General features: G+C 44.6%; 1 protein-coding gene across 1 annotated transcript in view; it reads right to left on the bottom strand.

Moving 5' to 3' along the window:
* CAMK1D (calcium/calmodulin-dependent protein kinase ID) overlaps positions 1-20,553 on the bottom strand; it is a 138,871-nt gene that overhangs the window by 13,175 nt on the left and 105,143 nt on the right. The window contains exons 7-8 of the mRNA XM_009321774.1: positions 11,341-11,453; positions 9,463-9,541 (exon numbers count right to left, since the gene is read on the bottom strand). Of these exons, the coding sequence (XP_009320049.1) occupies positions 9,463-9,541; positions 11,341-11,453 (192 nt within the window). The remainder of the gene's footprint in view (positions 1-9,462; positions 9,542-11,340; positions 11,454-20,553) is intronic.

The raw sequence follows: 20,553 nt of genomic DNA, 5'->3' as shown, positions 1-20,553 counted from the left end.
CCCTCAAGGCATGAGGTCTGTTGGAAGAGTAGGCACCATAGTGAACTGATGTTGGGCCATGTGCTGGGGTAATTAGTGCTATCTAACATAGGTGAAACCAGGAAGCAAAGATTGCCTCCTATGTTGTATGTGATATTTTAAGAAATCAATTTTTTAGCCACATTGTAGAAATCCAATGTCCATTAGCAATTAAAAAATCATAAGAAATTGAAGAATCCATCAGGTCCAGAGCCTCCCAGCCTGGGGACCTCCAATAAAATAATCAGAGGGTCTGGGGGACTCAGCGGTAATCTAGTCCTTCCCTCCAACCCAGCTCTGTCAAAATAATTTTGACAGATATTTGGCTAATCAGTCCTTAAAGATCTCCAAAAGATGGGGACTCCTCAGGCAACCTATTCCAGTGCCCCACTATCTCCCAGAAGACATAGAAAATAGTTTATTCCCTTTGTCTTTGAAGCATCCTTTCACATATTTGAAGACTGTTATCATGTCTTCTCTCCGTCTTCTCTTCTCTAGACTAAACAAACTGATTCCTTCACTGTTTCTTCATAACTCATATTTTCTAATCCTCTGATCTAGTGAGCTTCTCTGGACTTTCTCCAACTAGTCCAAATCTTTCTTAGAGGGCAGTACTCAAACTGTTCGCTGTTTTCCAACTAAGGCAGCAGAATGGCAGCATTGCTTTGTGTTTCTTAAAAGATGAAACTCTGCTTACATACCCCAGCCTGCTCTTTCCATTTATGTGTCCCATGAATTAGAGACATTCATTTTGCCCAGATCACTCTGCACATCTAAGAAGTGCTCTCTGGGACCAGTCTCCTCCAAATTGCTCCCCTCCTTCCTGCTGGTAATACTCACCCAAGAAGTGAAAGAGATGAGAGGAACTATTTACTCTTGGGAGGAAGGTGAGGGACTAAACCCCCATCTCCCAAAAGTGGAGAGCCACGAATCCCATCCTGTTGCAACTGAGCTGATCTATATTGAGTTATTCAAGAGTACTGGAGCCAGCAGGATTGTGGCCAGGAAGGAGCAGGGTTCCCATTCAGGGTAGCCACCTCCAACTGGGAAGGGCACTTGGCTGACCACCACGACCACATAACCTCTATCTCAAGTAGACAGAAGAACTGGTACCGTGAGCAAAGCATGGCTCCCAATGGCACCTGACATCCTCGCTTGGGTCCTTATGCTGTTGATGGAGAAGGGGAGGTGTTTGACTGAGAACTGGAAGATCTTCAGATCTTCCTCTGAAGAGGATTCCTTCTGATCACCTCTCCCACTGACAGGGAGGGAAGTTGGTCTGGATTTCCCACTGGGGCCAGGCAGCTAAAAGTTTGGCGAGGTAGCATCTAGGTTAAGCATTATGTTCACTGTTCCATCCTCTGTCCCTCACGGGCAATACTGCCAGGCCCATCACAGAGCCTGATGGATCCCATGCAGTATATACTCCCAGATGGACACAGAGCCCACCTGGCCTTGCACCCACCATACAGCGCATTTTCTGCATTTCTCTAGCATGAAATCATCATGTGAAGTAGCTCCTACAGCTTTGCCACAGCCACACCTACGTGACCCAAATGACATTACATGACACAGAGTGTCCCTGACTGCCTCCAAGTCACTTCTATGAAGAGATGACCCAGCAGCCTGAGAAGACTCTAGTTGTACTGCCTGTCCTGCACAGCTCCTTAGCTTAGGTGCACAAGTGTGTGCAGATTTGCATCTGCTCTCCTTGCACCTGCTCAGCCTTTTGGTGCAGACAGGCCCTACAGTCACTCCAAAATGTCATGAGCACTCTGCTCTGTCCAAGGACACCTCCTCGGTGAAGGCAGGTGTCCTCAACACTGTGTCCCCAGTTAGTTGGGAGCACTGACTGTCATACTACAGATCTGCAGAAGAAAACTAAGCCAAACACTTAATATGTGGACAGCTACAAGCCAAAGTATCAGTTCAGTAACTGATCAAAAAGACCAAGCTGCAAAGAGAAAATTTACTTACATTTGCAAAGAACATTTTTCCTCCAAAGCTAATGAAGCATTTTGCTTTATGAACAAGTTTGTTAACAAGCACAGATCATGTTTCCCACTTGTGAAATTTTTACTTTGGAAACATGGGCAGAACAAGTTCTTGGGGTATGATACCCTTGCCAGCTCTTCCAGAAGATCTTTCCTGCCAGTCTCCACAAGGACTCATAAATGCATTTTTGCTATATGAAACTTTTCATTGGGTGTGTAGCTCAAATACAGGCTATATATTTTTTTTGAGCTTAGGGATCATTTTCTGAAATGATGGTGGTTTCAATAAGAAACTGCTGGTTCCAATAGTTCACAAACTGTCTTCTGCCACCACTAATTCTATGTTCACCATGCAATTCCTGTATTTATAGAGAAAAAGTCTTGGTATTTGGGTGTTTCCCAAATAGGCAGAATAGTACTTGTATACTTCACAAAGGGATGGACAGACACCCTTTGAAGCCTTCCAACACCACAGTGGTGGGAACCATCCTACATCTAAGGTCTCTTCAGCAGCATTAGCATCTTACAGATGCTAGTTTTTAATCAGAGTAAAATAACAGCAGTGCTGGGGCTAATTTAGCGCAGCAGGATCCGTTCAAACACGTGCTGGTATGCCGAACAGTGTGGCCCAAAATGCAGCCCTGGCTGCCAAAGCCTGGTGTGGGATCACTCTCCAAGCCGCCTCTGAAGAACTATCCTGTTAACGGAGCAATGCTGTAACATGAGGACTCTGCTTTTATACTGTATTTTGCCTTGGAGGATCTTCAAACTTTTATAAAATACTCATGGCATTATAGTGTTTATAGTATAGTTTTACTTCTAGGAAAACAAAAGAAATATTAACATCCATTTGCTGTTGGTGTTTTGCTGGAGATGTGGTGGTTTACGGACACAGGCAAGAGAGGTGGAGGTGAGCAGGTAGAAGTCATATCTTTTATACAATCCACTGTTAGAGTTTGAACCACCCTGAGGTGGGTATCATGAGCATCATCACATCTATACTGAATGCATTTAATCACAAACTTTAGTTCCCATGCTGAGAAGATAATGCATGACCTGTTACCATGCTGAGCATCACCCAGAACCGAGCAAGGACTTATTAGCCTAATTGGAACCTGGCTTTTCTCTCGGGGTCCCCTTTTTGCAGTACCTGAAAGCAGCTACATCCTAACAATGGTTTGGGGAACTTCGTGTTGAAGCTGGTCTTACATCCAGTTGTAAATATATTAAGTGTCTCAACACACAGAATTGGACACCAAGGGCCACAATCTGACAACTCTCCGTCACAAATACTTCCACTGAAGCTAAGAAGGGTATTTCTCATGAATAACCATAACAAATCTAGCCCTGCACATGAGAGGAATCTAATCTAATGATCAAATATTGTTTCATAGTATCTAATTTATTTTAGCTCTCCATATGGGTTCAAAGCTATCACAGCAATTTATCCGGCCATACCACTTCTAAGCTTTGAGAGGACCCTCCAACAAAGACAAACCCAGTAAATTTACTTTTGGACGGTTCTTCGTTAGCATACTGCAAGCATATGTCTCTCGCATCCTCCCTGCCCACGATGGCAGGCAGAGTCTTTCTTCTACCATTATTTTCTGAACCTTCATACTGAAGGCAGCCAACTCAAATGCTGTGCTGGCCAAACAGTGCTTGGAAATACCCTTGATAATGATGACAGGAAACATGAAGTTAGCTGTAATGGATAATGCCGAAGGATCATAACTCTTCTATACATACACACACATACACACATGCACGCGTATATATATACACACGCACATACTGTATCAGTGATGCTCCAAAATAAATAGAGTGCAGGGACGAACTCGATAAGAGTTTGATTTAATGTTGTAAACATCAGCAGTTCCCTTCAGGGAACCCTTTTCACACTTCAAACAACATTGTCTGAGAACTGAGCTCTTTGTAAACCATGTCCTTTCCCTGGGTGGAAATTATTATCTGGCTCGTGCTCTCTGGCACATAATAAACACTCAGGGTCATGGTCACAATTTGCAGAGGCTCAATCCTTGCCAAAGCTTTGCGATTCTTCAGCGTAGGCGGGGATGGACATCGGCACGTCCCAAGTATCCGCTCTCCATCTCTACAAGCAGTGGGGAAAGGCGAGGGCAACGCTCGTACCTGTGGACACAGGTGTCTAACTTAGGTGCCACAACCTCCTTCTCCCCTACACAGTCTATACAGGGAGGCAATACATACATCACCCTTTAATTTAGATGTCCCAGGTTGCCTTCGATGCTGTAACCAGCTTCAGCACACAGCTCTAAATCCCATGTAAGGTCACTTGGGTAATGTGTGACAGAGCAAATAAATTCACGGCATGCCTTCCAATTCCTGTACTAGCTTCCTAACTGTCGGACCTTCTCCTCATCCTCTGAGGACTGTTTTCTTTCCCTCTGACCTGAGCCTGGAGGCTGAATTTGGGGCTGCAGGACCCAGCTTGATCTGACGGGGAGCACAGTGTGATCCTACAGCTGGAAAAAACAGGTTCTCAGGTTTCTGCTGCTCGTCCTTAATCACTGCAGCCTGAGTGACTGCCCTAAACAGGATGTGGGCTCTGTCATGGCAATATATTTAATAAACTTAATTGCTGTCATTAATGTGAGCTAGGGAAACATTAAAATGTATCAAGCTGCAGCAAAATTACCCCACTCTTCTGTTACCTTCATTTTCCACGTCCTTTTCGAAAAGTCACAGTGGAACAACTAAGTAGAACATTGCCCCTTTGCAACACGCCATAAACAGTGCAAACCTCAGTGAAAGACATGCTATAAAACAAATAAATAACTTTTCCAATGGCAAGCATATCACCTGTATATTAAACTGGAGAAATCTGTATAAATGGACAGATTGTACAGGCTGGGGTGTAATCATTATACCAACAAGTCTTACATATTGTACTGTTTCTGCTACCATACTTCACTGCAATTATTAGCCTCCTTTTCTGCCAACTCCGAGTTTAACATACCGTCCCCCTGCCAAGGCCATTTGATTATAAATAGCAAAACATCACGTAAATGCAGGCATGTGGGGAGCAGATACAGCACAGAAAAGTGGGCCATTGGGAAGAAGTATTTACTTTTTTTAGGGTCTGATCCTGTACAAACATTTAGTCATGTGAATAGCTGGCTATTCTAGAGCAGTTTCCCGAAATTCAAAGAGATTATTAACCTTAAAGGCACAAATGTAATATCTTGCAAGATGCAGTTCTTGCAAGCCTTGTTTGGAAGTTTTTAATAAAAACATGGTAATTAAAATAAGAGGTATATTTTGGAATCAGTTTGTTCTTCACAAATGTTATATATTGAAACAAAATCTCATGGCCAGGTAGCCATCTCACGCACAGTTAACTACTTTTATCACAATCAGATTATAACGTATGCGTAAGTACTCATGATTTGATAGATTTCTTCCTAATTTGTGTCTGATCCCAATGATCTGATACTGCAGGGGCAGATTTCACAGGAGGAAGAAAAAGGGAAAGCTGGAAAATGTCACTACATGGAGCCACTTCATTGTACATATTAATTATCTACCATTTGCACAGCACCAGTGACTTGGGTAGATGTTCTGTGTTCCACCGGTGAGACAAGGGGACAAACCCCAACTCTCACTGAAGTGAGTGGCAAAACTCCCATTAACCTCAGTGGAATCAGGATTTCACTTCATGCGAACTCTAGGGTTCAAAGACGCTTCTCCAGTTATGTTGCTCTACAGAACCAGTTGTGCAGACAAAAAAAAAAACCTTTTATGAGATGCCATTAAGGGCTACTTGAAGTATAAGCACTCTGCAAGAGTGTATCATTTATGGGACCACTTGAAGTCTGCTCTGACCATCTCTTCCCATTAAGCCAGTAGTCTTACATACCTCATTACTCTTGATTACCCACAAAGAAGACAACGCTATGTGGGCCCTATGGAAGGTGATGTTGCTAATGGGGACATATGCTGAAAAATACATGCTCATGTGAAAAGGTGGTACAGGATGCCCCATTATAAAAGTCACAGTAGCCTCTTTCTGTTGGCTAAACACTTGCACCCTTATCTCCGACTGTTGCCACACTGAATGCAACCATGAGAGAGAGGAACTCAAGCCTGGACTTGTGAAAACTTAAATATGCCCAGGCTGAGAGAAGGACACAGCTGACCATTGAGAGGAAGCACAGAGCTCTCCTCCTCCTCCACTGAAAAGGCCTTCCCCTCCTTCAAAGGGGAGGGGAGGATGCCATTGCAACAGATATAACGGCTAGAATGAGAAAACAAGCAGTAAAAACCTCATTATTTCCTGGCGTAAGCAATGTGGGTGGAAAATGCTTCTTTGAGCAATGGCTTGGCAAAAGGAGATCCTAGGACTAACTCTGAAATAACAGATAATACCCGGGTGAGTAGTCTTGATTATCCAAAAAGGCATTTTAGTAGCATTTATCACTACAGGATCCAAACCCTCCAAAAAATCACCACACCACTCTCCAGAGAGGTCCATAACTGCAACATTTATGTTACAGGAAGCTTTTCAGAGCAAGGAGGAATGAGATATTGAGTTTTGCTCAAGAGGTCACTGGGGAGGACAGAGGCAGAACTGAAGCCATATCTCTGGTTTCACTGTACAACTGTCCTGTTCTTTAATCCACAGGTACATATTGTCTCTATGTCGAGGGGAGGTGGATTTGGGATGGGGTATGGAAACATGGTGAATGTTTTAACCCTCCCTACTGCGGTGTCATTTGCATGTCTGACATCTCGAAGGCTGACCCTGAGCCATGCTTTACATGGTTGGGAGGTAGCCCTGCAAATGAACTACTGCCTTGCAAAGTCAGCCTGGCAGAAGATGACCCCCTGCCACAGAAATGGGGGAAAACTTTTTTTGGGGGGTTGTTTTTAAATGGAGGATTGGATTCTGTAGAAAATATAAAAAACTACAGAGCAGTCTGTGAGTTTCCATTGGCCCCTGGCCATGACATGCAAAAGAAAAAAAAGAGAAAAAAAAAGGAATGAAAACACTTTTTATCATCTTGTTCCTTTAGGAGGGCTCAGAAGCTGTGAGACTTACAAGTGCCACGTTTCTTTGTTGCGCTCCAGCAACCAACACAGATGTAGAGGGGCCAAGAGCTGGATGCTTACGTTTTGTGTATCTTGGATATAAGGCTTTGGAAAATCTGACTCTGAGTTATACAAATGGTCACCTCATTCTCTGCTGGGAGTTGCATTCCCATTGTTTATTCTGTATTTCTAACACTGACTTTTGTAACTTGTTTAATTTCCTGAGGGTCAGGTCAGTATCATTTAGAATTTTTTTTTTTTTTTTTTTTCATCTCACGGAAGCTGGATTTCATTTCCCAAATTTCCTTTTTGTCACACAGACAACTCAGTTATTGATGGGACACTGGAAAAAGGGCAGGCCCAGGTCTTGACTTCTTGTCATCTCTCATTTGTATTGATGCCAGCCACTGATGCAGCTAATAACCATCTGTAAAATGTTTCCCATTGTCATTGGTATGGAGGATGAAAAGCAAGAACCTTGTTTTTCTCAATGATTTACATTGCCTTCTGCATTCCAAGCCTTTCGTAAAACTTTTTAATTGTAAAGGCTGAGCCTCACTCTTATCTTCAGCCTGATTTGTAATCACAGCAACTGACAATCTGCAGTCAGACATTGGTACATCATTCCCACTATGGAGAAATCAGTGCCATTTCACTGTATTTCTAGCACTTGTGTAGTCTCACACAAGTTATTATTCAGTAATAAGTTACTGAACACCTTCATGAGTGCCAAATCGTTAATTAATGAGGGGAGTAAGTCATCAGCCTGTGTATTGGTAAAACTTTAGCAGCAAGTAAGCCAGAATGGTAAAAACCTTTGAAAGGATTTACCTTCCATCTAGTCCCAGGACTGAAAGCAGCAATGACATGAGACAAACCAGTGAGTGTCAGAGAGAGAAGCATAAACCCCTTGAAGCCAAACTGAAGTATTTGTTCTAGAGCTATAGCCATTAAGTTTTACTCTGCTTTGAAATTTAACACGATTTTAAGCTGGGTACCAAGTTCTGTCCCTTCAGCGCTAGAAAGGCCAAGGAACATGTCCAAAACCCATGTCTGCTGAGGAAGCAGAGGTGACCAGAGCCCCGCTGATAAAGCTCCCCAGTCTCAGAGGGATGCAGACTCCATCCTGTGAATGAATGTCTCCGACTCCCAGCAGAAAGCAGTGCTACCTTAAAACTCACTGACAACTTCTATGCCCATGCTTTTCTTACCGTGCGTTTTATACTCAACTACACTACTCGAGGTTGATCCCTGGGCTCAGATTGCATCGCCGGGATGGTTTTGCGGTCCATCAAGCTGTTGAGCTAGTTATGACACTGGCCCAGTTGCTTTTCTGAGGGGCTATGGATGCTCAGAAAAAACTTTGGTTCCCCTGCAAATGCACAGCTTAATGCTTTTATCCAGCCAGTGCTCTAGAAACTGCAAAAGGAAATGGTATTTGTGGTAATTGTGATAGCATAAAAACACAGTCTAATACACACCTGGGGTGAAAATGTCATGCCATTGACTCCTTTCTGTTGCAGCTATTATAACAATGAAAATAATATCGCGCTTCATATATAATGATCCCTGCCCTGAAAGACTTACATCCAAAGCCCACCTTTGGGTGCAGCTGGTAGTGTGAGGTGATGCTCAGTCACTCAGGGTTGGTCAAAAGTACACGAGCCACTCGTTGTTTCAGCTACATAATACTTCGGTAACGTTGGTGAAGTCAGCCATGTGCAAAGGTATCATCTAACTTAAAGCACTTAACAGAGGTCTAAATTATGAATACAGTCAGACCAGGTAGTTTTCTGTAGTCACTGCAGAGAGATAGCATTGCTATAGCCAATTCAGACTGAGATGATCCAATCCCTCTCTAGGGTTTCCTATCTCTTCCATCAACAAGAGAGGGTAAACAGCATGTGAAACCAGGTCCTTACTGCAAGTAGGAGGTGGATTATCATCTGTGAAGCACAGATGAGGACTTCCTACTTCATGGGATGCTCTAAAGTGCTCTGATATTACTTTGGCAAGGACCTCATAAGCAAGTTGATACCCAGCTTTCTGCACATCTGCAGAATTTGACCTTTTGCCCCAAAATATGATTTCTGGGTTCAATCATTTTGGCATATCCCACTGCTGCAGTACAGTCAACATACATAATTCAGCATTTCACTGAATCCTTATGCAGATACTCAACAGGTTTGTGCATGAGATTAAAGTCCATCATGATTTTCCAGGAAAATCTGGAGGGCAAAGGCAGGGGTTGTAAGAATAAGAGCACAGAGTTATTTAGTAGAGGTTAGTATACTATGTGACAGAAAAACCACTTCCACTCATGAATGTAAAATGATGCTGTCTGTCCTGAGGGTTTCACACAGCAGGGACTGTTGCTTACCAAGGGTGCCGTGCTGCTTGCTCACAGGTGTATCTTTTATTAGGGTCCTTCTCCATCAAATTCCGAATGAAGTCTTTAGCTGTAAAAAAAAAGAGAGAATAATTTAACGCAATAGGGTTGATGTCCAGTTCTGCTGCAGGATGATCAGCCAACAGCATTGACCAGGCTACCAAGTGCCATCCGGCCACAGTGCTAGAAAATGGCCCTGGGTCATTTGTCACTTATTAGTATAGGTATAACCAAAGTGACTTAAGACCAAATCCAAGCTATTTAATATGGCAGGTAAAAGCTGAAGGTGTCTACTCCTGCAGGTATATTTAGGAGTGGGATGAATAATTCAGAGTCAGCAGAGTTCAAGCCTGCCAGCTCCCAGCTCCCTGGTCGCCCAAGTGCCTCTGACCATCTTAGTGGTCTGCATATGGCCACATCTGTTGGAGATGCTGATTAACTGAGTGGGAAAGGCAAGGAGGAGGTCAGATGCCACAGTAAGAGGAGCTTCTCATTGCTCACTCCAAGCAATCGCACACATGGGCAGCTGTGAGGACATGTTGCATATTTAAAAACAAGTTAATGAGGAAAATGGGCTCCCTTGGGCATAAAGTAGTGTGTTTTTAATCGACACTATAATGGAGGGAAGGGAGATCACAGCATGGTGTGCATCCAGTAGTTTCAGCAGAGAGTAGTTGAAGGAGCCACAGCAAAGCCAAATATGGCAGGAAAATCTTTGTCTGATTTGGGTGATGGACTTTGCCCCCAAAATGCAAAAGGGTCTGCCAGCAGACCTCCATATTTTCTCAGAAAACCCTAATGGGCTTAAAAAAACTTCTCATCACATATATTTTTAAGCAATCCATCACAATGATATCTGGACCACAGATGTAAGCAGCATGAAATGTTGTTCTATGCAGAGATAACAGGATATATAATCATCTTTAAAATAAAACACTTCTTTTTATATCTCCCCTGCCTTAATCAGTAGTCCTAATGAATAAGAAAACTGCATTTCTAGGGATATTTTTGTCTGATAAAATGTTCCTAGAATTAATTTCTTCTCCTGTGTGAAATGACAGATGTTCCCGCAGGTTGGACAGAGCAAGGACACCGAGCTTGCGTGACCTCTTGGAGACCACACAGCATGTCAGTGGCACACGCAGGGTGCAAGGCTGAACACGGCCCCACTGTCACCTATAGACACTGATGCTGGCAGACCATGAGCCGTGCTGGAGCCAGAAGCCTTTAGGCACATTTGCCTGTAACAGGGTAGTATATCTATCTGCCTCTCTGCCAGACTGACTAGAGCAGGCACAGGCAGGCGCTACACGTTAAATGTCTTCTGCACTAGGTGGGGATCTGGGCAAGCATATGGGCAGCTATCTGGATCCGACCACACGGGCAGTACTCCCAGTTTCTGAATCTGCTTATCCGCCTCATTTGGAAGCCATTAATTTCTTGGGTTTGTCTTTGGTGTATACACTGCAGAATCACTTCGGACCTGCAGTACAGTTCTAGTAACAGAGTCAAACTAGGTTGCCTTATTATTATTAGTGACACATAAACTATCTGCATTTTATTTGGATATAATGGAGAAGTTAAATTGCTTTGTCTTCTTGGGACAGTCTTCTGCTATCTTCATCTTCTGTTCCAGCTACGTTTTAGTGCTTTGTGTGTAACTGGACAAAATGGTACTTAATTTGCTTTCCTGCAGAAATAAACTCCCATAACTATTTGAGCTAAAAGAAATTAACATTCCCAATGATTTTCAGTTAAAATGAGCTCCACACATGATGGAGGGTGTGTTCTCATGCCCAGAGGAGGAGATCTGCAACAGGCAGGCATGCATGCATGGTTGTTGCAATTAAATGAGCAGTAGCTTCTTACCAGACTCGGAGATGTCATCCCAATATGGAGAGTCAAACTCATACTCCGCCTTAAGGATCTGCTCAAAGAGTTTGGAGTCATTTTCATCATAGAAAGGGGGATACCCACAGAGCCTAATGGAGAACAAGAAAAGAGACACGTGACTCTCGGACCCGTCTCGACGAAGAAGGTGAGAAAGAGGGAGGGAGAAGAAGGAGAAACTCTTGTTTAAGACTTGTCCCAATAAGTTTTCAAGCAGGCAAGCACTAGCACAAGAGAAGTTTGTTCAGGGACATGTAAACCCACTTCTGGAGATTGGCACCATCCTGGACAAAGAGGAATTCTGCATGGAAACCCAGTGCTGTTGATCCTACACTGGCTCATGCAGATATCCTGGCCTCCCTCTGCATGCTTTTGGGTGTTTAGCCAGAGGAATAGTTTTATTACACAGCCATGAGCCCTTCCATCCTCTCCTATACATGTGGTAAGAGGAGTTTTCATGGGCTACACCCTACATCCACACAGCACCAGTCCCTCTCATCCCTCAGCACAGCCATTCCCCATCCAAGAGTCTTCTCCATAATGGCTTCACTGGTCGGGTGGTCCTTCTGGACTGTTCTCACCCAACACCTTACACAAGCCACTTAGACTGGCTTTACTCTCTCCTGGATGGTGGAGAGGCATTGCAGTGGCTCTGCAGACATGTGGGCACAGCAGAGCCCTGGGAACTGAGGACACACAAGAAGTGATGACACCTACCCAGTCACCAGCATCAGGACAGGCTTTGAGCACAACCTGTGGTCTCTATATTGAGCAAGAGATCATAGCTCTATAGGAAAGTTTGCTGTACATCTGGAGAGCCACTGGCCACCTGCATGGACCTCTTCTCCAGCACAACGGGGAGGAAGAGCTGGTGCAAAGCAGGACAAGGAGCCCTGCAGCACTATCAGACAGAGGGCAGGATGTGTCTGTAGCTTGTGCTGGGCTCTGCGTCCCCAGGTCCCTGCAAGGAGGATGTCTGGGAGTCACTCCACCTCTGCAGCAGAGCCTGCATGGGCTGCATATGGACCTGTCACTGCTGCAGAGACACACGGAGATCCTCTCCCTTTCTCACTTCTGCAAGTGATTTTGCTGCCCACATCAAATTGCCTACCTTGCCTAAGGCTAACGACAGTCCTGTCCTGTTTTTCAGTATTTATAAGCAGACTTCTCAGAAAACCTAGCCCCAGGACAAGCAGAACATTGAACATTATTTGCCTAGTTTGAGCCAAAACACTCAGGGTGCACCGTCCCAGTGCTGCAGACAGCAGGATAGTCACTCTGCCAAGGCAGGGCTCGTCCAGCCCTGCAGACGTGGGAAAACCACATCCAGCAAATGCAGTGGTAAAAACTCGTGTGTCAGAAATCCCTCACGTCCGTCAATGCTGCATGCAGTAGTCTGTCCCTCTCTGTGCAGACATGCCAGCAAAGATACCCCTTCTTCAAGTTTTAATAGCAATGTTGCAAAGTGCCAGATTTACCTCTGAGGCTCATCCAAGGTTTTAGCAAACCCATCCTGCTCACAGTTAAACAGGCCTTTCTGCCTCTAATGTCTCGTATAGAGGTGACACATTTTTTTCTCTTATCTCTAGTCTGTGGTGTAAATTATTCTTTCACATACTTCACTGATATTTAAATGATCTTTTTCCTACAGTTTTCTTAAACCCTGAGTCAATCAACCTCAATAAAGCATTTAATTGGAGAGAGACAGCCATTGCAAACAGACTGAAGATCTCGCTGAAACTCTACACTGTAGCAACAACAGAGCAAGGGGGGGAAAACTTTAAGAAATGAAATACTCAAGTTATTTATAACCCAAAGCCAGCCGGCTGCCCTGGAGGTTATTTGAACCAACTCAACACTTGAGGGTGAAAGGAGCAATGTTTCATTAGCTCTGAGGAGCCAGTGTGCTTGATAAAGAATTTAAATGCTGAGTGAGATGTTGATCTGCGTCAGACCCATATTGACCTGGAAGAACTCTACTGAAATTTGCAGAATTATAATGAATCCACTGTTGTTCAACTGAATCAGAAATCTCTCTCTCTATCTTGCAAAGCAGATGAGCCAGTCCTCATTTGTGTCCTACTGGATGACTGCCATTATCAAAAGCAAGTAAGATAACCTCATGCCAGACAAGCATTTACATTCAGAGCAGGATTGCATACCTACTTAATGGCCACATGCTTGTGTATGGGGCTCGATACAGCAACTCCTACGTGAAACCCAGTGGTGGAAGTGGCGTATGAGAAGGGCCATCAAAAATGGTGTATTTAAGCAAATGCCAAAAAGCCACTATGCACCTGGATAATGAAGGAAAAACATCTGGTACCCTAATGCAGAAACTGGATCCACAACTGGGATCCAGCTCTACAGGTAGCTATGAAGAACATTTATATAACTTGCTTTAATGTAATAAATATCAATGCTTATATTCCATAGTCTTGGGGGGGGATGCACACAAACTGATTTTCACCTTCCTCCTCTTTTGTCACAACCCTCAAGATTTTGGGTGCTTTACTGAGGGGTTTGGAAAGGCTGGAGTTGACAGCACCAGCACTGCAACTGTTAGGATGGCCACTCGGGTAGAGATGTCCAGGCTGGAGTAAAACTGCTCCTCCAAAGATGGAGCCACCGCTCCATCCCTCTTCCCTGGGGGACACATTGGGCTCCATGTAAGAAGCCCAACAGCCCTTCATTAATTTCTTGCCTTCCTCAGCACTTTCCTTAAACAAAACCAAACTGCTCTGATAAAACATTTTAGGGCGAGCAGACAGCGCTGTGCATGCCAAGGTGCTGGCAGGCTGCTCCAGAGAGAGAAATAACTCTCTTAAAATGTGCACTGTTCTAATTACCTTGGCAAAGGTACAAGAGCACAAGTTAGGGCTGCTGTGATTTATACATGCTCATGGCAGCAAAAGGAGCAAACTGCTGAGCAGCACAGAGCTGGAGGGCTATAACCCTGCAAAGGGGGGAGCAGAGAGACATGAACCCCAGCAAGAGCCCCAGACTCTCCAGAGACTTTCAGTCCCTTTCCTACACACATGCAGCTCTTCCCCTGCTCCTCTGCATGGCCTGAGTATCTACACATGTCTGGGGTATCTACCTCTGTGACTGGGAGATCACCACAGCCCATCGCAGGGGTGCACGGTGGAAGGGCTGTACGAGGAGTCAGCGCCACACAGGACGACGCCAGAGCTACTGGAAGCTGGGCACAGGGCAGAAAACAGACTCTTTTGGCACTGCTTTTCCCTTGCTGGTGAGAGCTTGAGAAGTGCTAGTCACCACTACAGGTCATGGGCAGGGACATCCCTCCAAACCAGCCCCCTGCCTGAAAGCAGGCTGAGTGCAGGGCAAGGGCTGGTTCTGGCTCGGCCAGGGATGGGGATGAACCTCCTGCATAGGGGTACCCAAGGATGTTCCTCCAGGAGGCAAATCATTGAGGGCCTACACCAGAAAGCATGTCAGAAGGGAGGAAGCTCCTTAGGACAGAGGAGGTGGCATGTGGGAGGGGAACACCAGGGCATCCTGGCACAGGGAGGGGTTGGGAGCCAAAATATAGGTGGTCTTGATGACCTTTCCCTTAAAATCAGAGTTTAGGAAGACACAGAAGTTTTAATGTTACTTACTTTAATGTTTTAACGTTACTGGCTTTGAAGTAAGGGATGGGAAAGCCCTGGTAAATTAGCCTATCATGCAGTTTATGGCTGGAGGAAATCTTGCTGGACTTCCAGCAACTGGGCCACCTTCCAAAGCCCATAATAAGTTTTTATTTAATTCTTACAAAATCAAAATCCCACCGACTTCATTTCCATCTGCTGGGACATTTCTGTGTGAAAAAAATGACCTCACTATCAGAGGTTCTGCTGCTTTTCTTTAGATATGCAGAAATACAAAAATAACCCCTCTGTCTTCAATGTGAAAAAATCCTGCATTGTCCTGGGGGAGCTTCAGGCAGCTATTAGATGTCATCATTTTCTCGCAGTTTCACCAAATAAAAGTTTTTCAGAATTATTTAGCAACCTTATCACATCAGCAACAGATTTTCCCTTAACCTCCTATTCCCAGTCTTGCCTTAAAAAGAATGGAATCCAGATACGAAAAACACAGATGGATGTACAAAAGAAAGATATTGTTAGAAGTCATTTCTAGAAGCCCAAAAGGAATATCAGGAATGTCTTCTCCTCACCAGGCAGAGAAAGCAAGCCCCTGCAAGCTCCTGTTACATATTGGGGGTGATACTAAAGGCTAAATAACCCATTTACATAGTCAGTGTATACAACCTGCAACACAAGAGGCACTGGGGTTAGTTTTACAATTTTGTAGTGAGATTAGAGCAAAGAACTCAGTAAATACTCAAAGACCTGAGATGTGTGGTGTGGGAAGTGGTCCAAGTGCTATTTATAGGGATAAACACATGTATTCCTTCTTATTTTAGGAATGGACCCTCATACTGGCTGACACTAGTGCCCTCATGAAACTGTGGACAAGGACATTACATGGGGAATAAAAAATGAATTAGGAAGCAAGCAATGAGGAGCAATCATTTGGGGTTGTTTTCCCAGTGTTTAACTGTGATATCCTGAGCAATCCAACATGCCTGTGTACATTTTGCCACCATTAATTCTCCTTCTAGTACCAAATAAGTAAGTTATTCCTCACTTTCTTGCTTAGGCTTGTATGAGATGCTGAGCAGCAGGCGAGATGCCCGACCAGCTTTTCCCAATGCATGACTCCAGGACGATGGTGGAAAATTTTTCTGGCATAATATACTTTGTACTGTCCCTGGTTAATCCTTCCATACAAACATCATTGATGATTTCATGCACATCTACTTGAAAATCAAAAGCAACTCATCAGCAAAGCAGTACAGAAAGTATGATCCAAGATTTATCTCCAGATACTCATTTATAAATAACAATAACAAACCAGTAATTCTCTTGTCCTACCAGTGAACAGAATCAGAAGAAAATTCAGGGCAAAATGTGTTCAGCCTAGTGCAGAAGAGACAGAAGGTGTTGAGGATGAATAAACAGGGGCTGAGGCAGAGCATTCTGTGGCCCCGGGTGCTCTTCCACCTTTGGACCATGATCTTCTATTTTTTGCATAATTTAACTTAATCTTCACCATATCAGGTATGCACGCAATCAGTATTTTAGCTCCCCAAGCTTTTGCAACCTCTCATGTGACCCAGACAGGTCCAAAATGCAGCTGCTGGGAATCCAGTGAAGTCTCTTGCTCTTCTTATGCTTTATGTTTTTAAGCTGAACATGTACCAAAACTACCTTGTGATAAGCAGAAAGTTGAGCTCAACAATGAGGCTGTTTCAAATTGAGAAATATTGCAACTGGAATAACAGGAAATTTCAGGCTGCTAAAATTAGTTTGTGTGAATAATGACTTCTCATGCAAAACAGGTTTTGATAAAAACTCCACTGGTACAGCCTCTGCAATCTGGCTGTCATTAACGAGAAGCATTAGAGACTGGCACTGAAACAAAGGTATTCTTTCCTAAGACATCCTTCACCTTGCATATCACAGAAACAAATATTTGCCTAGAGCGTCGGTGCCCCAGAAACAGTTTGTTCTTCCAGTGTCATAAACTGAAGGCTCTCATGTGAGACTGAGCTTGCATCTGGAGGCACTCAAACCACTTGCAGTAATAATAGCTCAAAGCATCTTTAATTTATGCCTGGCTTCTGTGTTGGATTCCCCTGAGTTTCCACCTTCTGAAATGACAACAGTCTGTTCAGAGTGGCTGTGAGGATTCGTGGGAGAGGTGGGGAGGTGATGCAGGATGATGTGCTTGGATTGCCCTATGCATAAATACGTCTCCGACTGGTTTGGGCATGTGCAAGTAGCTCCAACTGTGCTGACTGTGGAGATGGAAATGGCATATCCAGGTGGGTGTGGTGATATATTGGAATTAATAACTCCTGCTCAGGGCAGGATTAACTACCAGCATTGCACCAGGGTGGTTATGTTGCTGGTGCTTGTGGCATCTCAGCACCATGCCGCACTGTGAGCATGCTGGCTCTGCTGCCTCTGGTGGCGTGGCACTGCTGAGACAGCAAACCTAGACGTTAAACCTGTGCCCATCACTGGTGATATCAGACACCCCAGCAGGGCTACTTCCTTCCAGCTTAGGGAAGGACCCCTCTTCCTCTCTGTCTTCACTGTACCCCTGACATGCACTTTCTTATAAGGCCACGTCTGCAGTTTCTGGCTATTACTGGAAGCAAGGATGAGACCCAGTTCAAGATTAGGACACGTAAGATGTGGGCTGGGTTTCTAAACTCTCATTGTAGTCAGTAGAGATGGAGTCAACGGAGATTGGAGAGTGATGCAAATGTACCATAAAGCAGATGAAGGCAGGGGTCTGAGTATGGAGCAGGGTGTGATCCAGTAGCCTCAGCATGGTCATCTGGTGCTATTCAACACAGCCCATGGTCTCCCGCTTAGCCTCCATCTGCCACTCCAGAAGGAAGGCCTCTGCAGTGTGTTACACTTGCCAAATCCACGTGGCTGTCCCGGACACCCCAACGTGGCACTAAAAGCGTAAGTTTAGGCAACTGAATGGCACATCCCAGTGAAATGACTGCTTGCATCATCCCAGGCTGGGTTGAGGTGCCCAGATGTAGAGCCCAGTGCCACTGGAGAAGCAGTTGAGTGCACAGGACCCCTGTCCCCAGCTGGCAGGTACGCCATGGGGCTATGGGGGCTGGACCATCCTGCAGCCACAGTCAGAGTCCAGGTGGGACACCATATGTGACTGAAACAGCACTAAGCACCTATGTTAGGGTAACCAAAGTGAGCCCTGGAGTGCCGCTGACTGTAACAGGAGCTGAAGGATGTAGCTCACATGCAGAAATATTCAAGGAGGTGGTTTGATCTCAGACCCAATCCCATCCAAGCAGTAACAGTCTGGCAAACACATTACCATGCTCCTTCTACATCAATGGATTATTGCCATTCATTTTGACTGTACATAATACAAATCAAGTCCTTTATTACATAAAGCACAGAAACCCTGAAAAGGTTTCCTTGTCCTGCAAACAGGAATTCACAGGGACTTGTTCTTACTAAACTGATTTAAGGCTTCAGGGTTGGGAATTCCCCATACAGCAAATGGGAAATTTAGATTTGAGGAGTGTGCATGCCTTGCTTGACAAGCCCAGCACAAGCTGATTTGGAAAACAGAGCAGGAAACGACTGAGCTGAACCTTGCTTAGGAAGGGGGAAGGATTATGGATGAGATCGAAACCTTCCACCTATTGAAGATGTGTTCATAAACTGGGTGTGGAGGACACATTACTTAGCACTGTCTCACCCGTATTCCTCAGTAAGACACATAAAAGCAACAAGTGAAATAACAACAGGTCTGCCAGCAAAAAAGACCTTTGGTGCATGAGCCATGGTTGAATGGGACTGAAAACTTGGAGGAAAGCAGAGCCAAGTTTATCTCCAGGCAAACAGGATGCAACAGTTCACAGCCCTCCTGTGGGCCGTCAGATGGACACACATTTTCATGGTGGATATTTGACAATAAGCTGAACCTAGGCAGCGGTCGAGCCTGGAAGTGAGGCAGCGTACCGCTGTCTTCCACCTGCATCTTCCTTCTTCTCACTCTCTGAAGCTGGTACTCAGCAAAGTACTACAAAAGCAACAGAAAAGACTCTACCTGACTGTCGTGCCATGGCTGGCAAGGACCGAAAACGTCAAAAACCCCAGCCCCTAGGCCTTCCATGCTCAGGTTTGCTTGTGGAAGATGGTAAGTTTGGGTCAGCACACACCATCCCCATCTAAAAGAGCACTAGGGAGTGATGTGTGAAGCAGCCTCCAAGGTATTTTGGCATGTCTGCTGTCTTCCTCACTGCTGTAGCATGTCCCGCTGGGCTTTGCCACAAAGTCAGAATCAGCACTGTTGATTTTTGCTTTGTTATGCAAAAGCTTTTTGCATCCTGCTATTGATGGTTACTCCAAGATAAATCCATCCCCCTGCAAAGTTTTGTACTCAACAAGTTTTGAAATACTCATGTAGATTGGAAAGCCAGTCATAAAGCTGATGTTTTTTAGGCAGGACTTTGTTTTAAATAAATAAACATACATGCAAATAAATAAAGCCCTCCTATACTATCTTAATATAAAAAAGCTATTTTGGGTAGCATATCACTTATGCTCAAGACTAAATGAAAATGTAAAGAATTAACATTGCACAGCAATGAGGTTTGTCCTGGCAAAAAGAGTTCTACTACACCATCAAAAAGTTATTCATGTTGACAAGCCATGAAATGTTTGCATAAGGAGAAAGGGAACAAAGTAGGAATGCTTTAATGCTGTGCCTCATTGGAGCTGCTTTTTCCTTCAGTCTTGTATAACTGTGACAGTTGTGTAAAAGAGAAAAATTAAAAAAAAGGGAAAGCACTGGTAATGCTGGTATGAAAAGACATTTGTTTCTGCAGCAGTCAACAGCTACACAGCAGCTCTGTGCTCTCTTGCACAAAAGGAACAGGCTTGTTGTGCTCTGCGTGGTCACCCTGGGCCAGCCCATGGCAAAAGCCTGACCTCTTCTTGAAGACCTACATGAATAGCTCCTGCTTCAAAGTCTGCCAGGCTGTGCAGATGTAACCTACGCAATTGTCATTTCAATGACGTGCATGGACTCACAGACCAGAGCTCTGAGCACAGACCACCCCATCAAGACAGGCCCCTAAGCTAGAGGGAGTCTTCCTACAGGTTGACAGACAACAAGTTCTGCATTTCCTTCTCAATCCAAATATTAGCAATGATTTCATATGCTCATGCACACAGAGCTGTGTTCAGATGATGGTGCCTAGAAATGTTATGGATGCCCTTCTCTGGACAGCACTAATGACCCCTGGCACCAGGGCATCCCTGTGACCACAGTGGCCAGGACACCTCTCCAATCCTTCCAAGTGTTGTCGCTGGGACAGGAGTTGGCTTACCTACTTCCACGGCTCAAGCACTGAAGGTACACCCACATCTAGAGTACTGGCTGCCCCTTTCATGGAGACAAGTCTGGCTATAAGGAAAAACCTTTTCCCCATGAGGACAGTCAAGCAGTGGAACAGGTTGCCCACAGGCCTTTTGCAGTCTGTCTTCGGAGGATTTCAAGACCCAACTGGATAAAGCCCTAGGCAACCTAGTCTGACCTCAGGGACAGGACTTCCTGAGGTTC

Source organism: Pygoscelis adeliae, unplaced genomic scaffold (genome assembly GCF_000699105.1).
Source record: "Pygoscelis adeliae isolate BGI_AS28 unplaced genomic scaffold, ASM69910v1 Scaffold202, whole genome shotgun sequence".
Classification (NCBI taxonomy): Eukaryota; Metazoa; Chordata; class Aves; order Sphenisciformes; family Spheniscidae; genus Pygoscelis; species Pygoscelis adeliae.
This window is presented reverse-complemented; position numbering and strand designations above follow the sequence as displayed.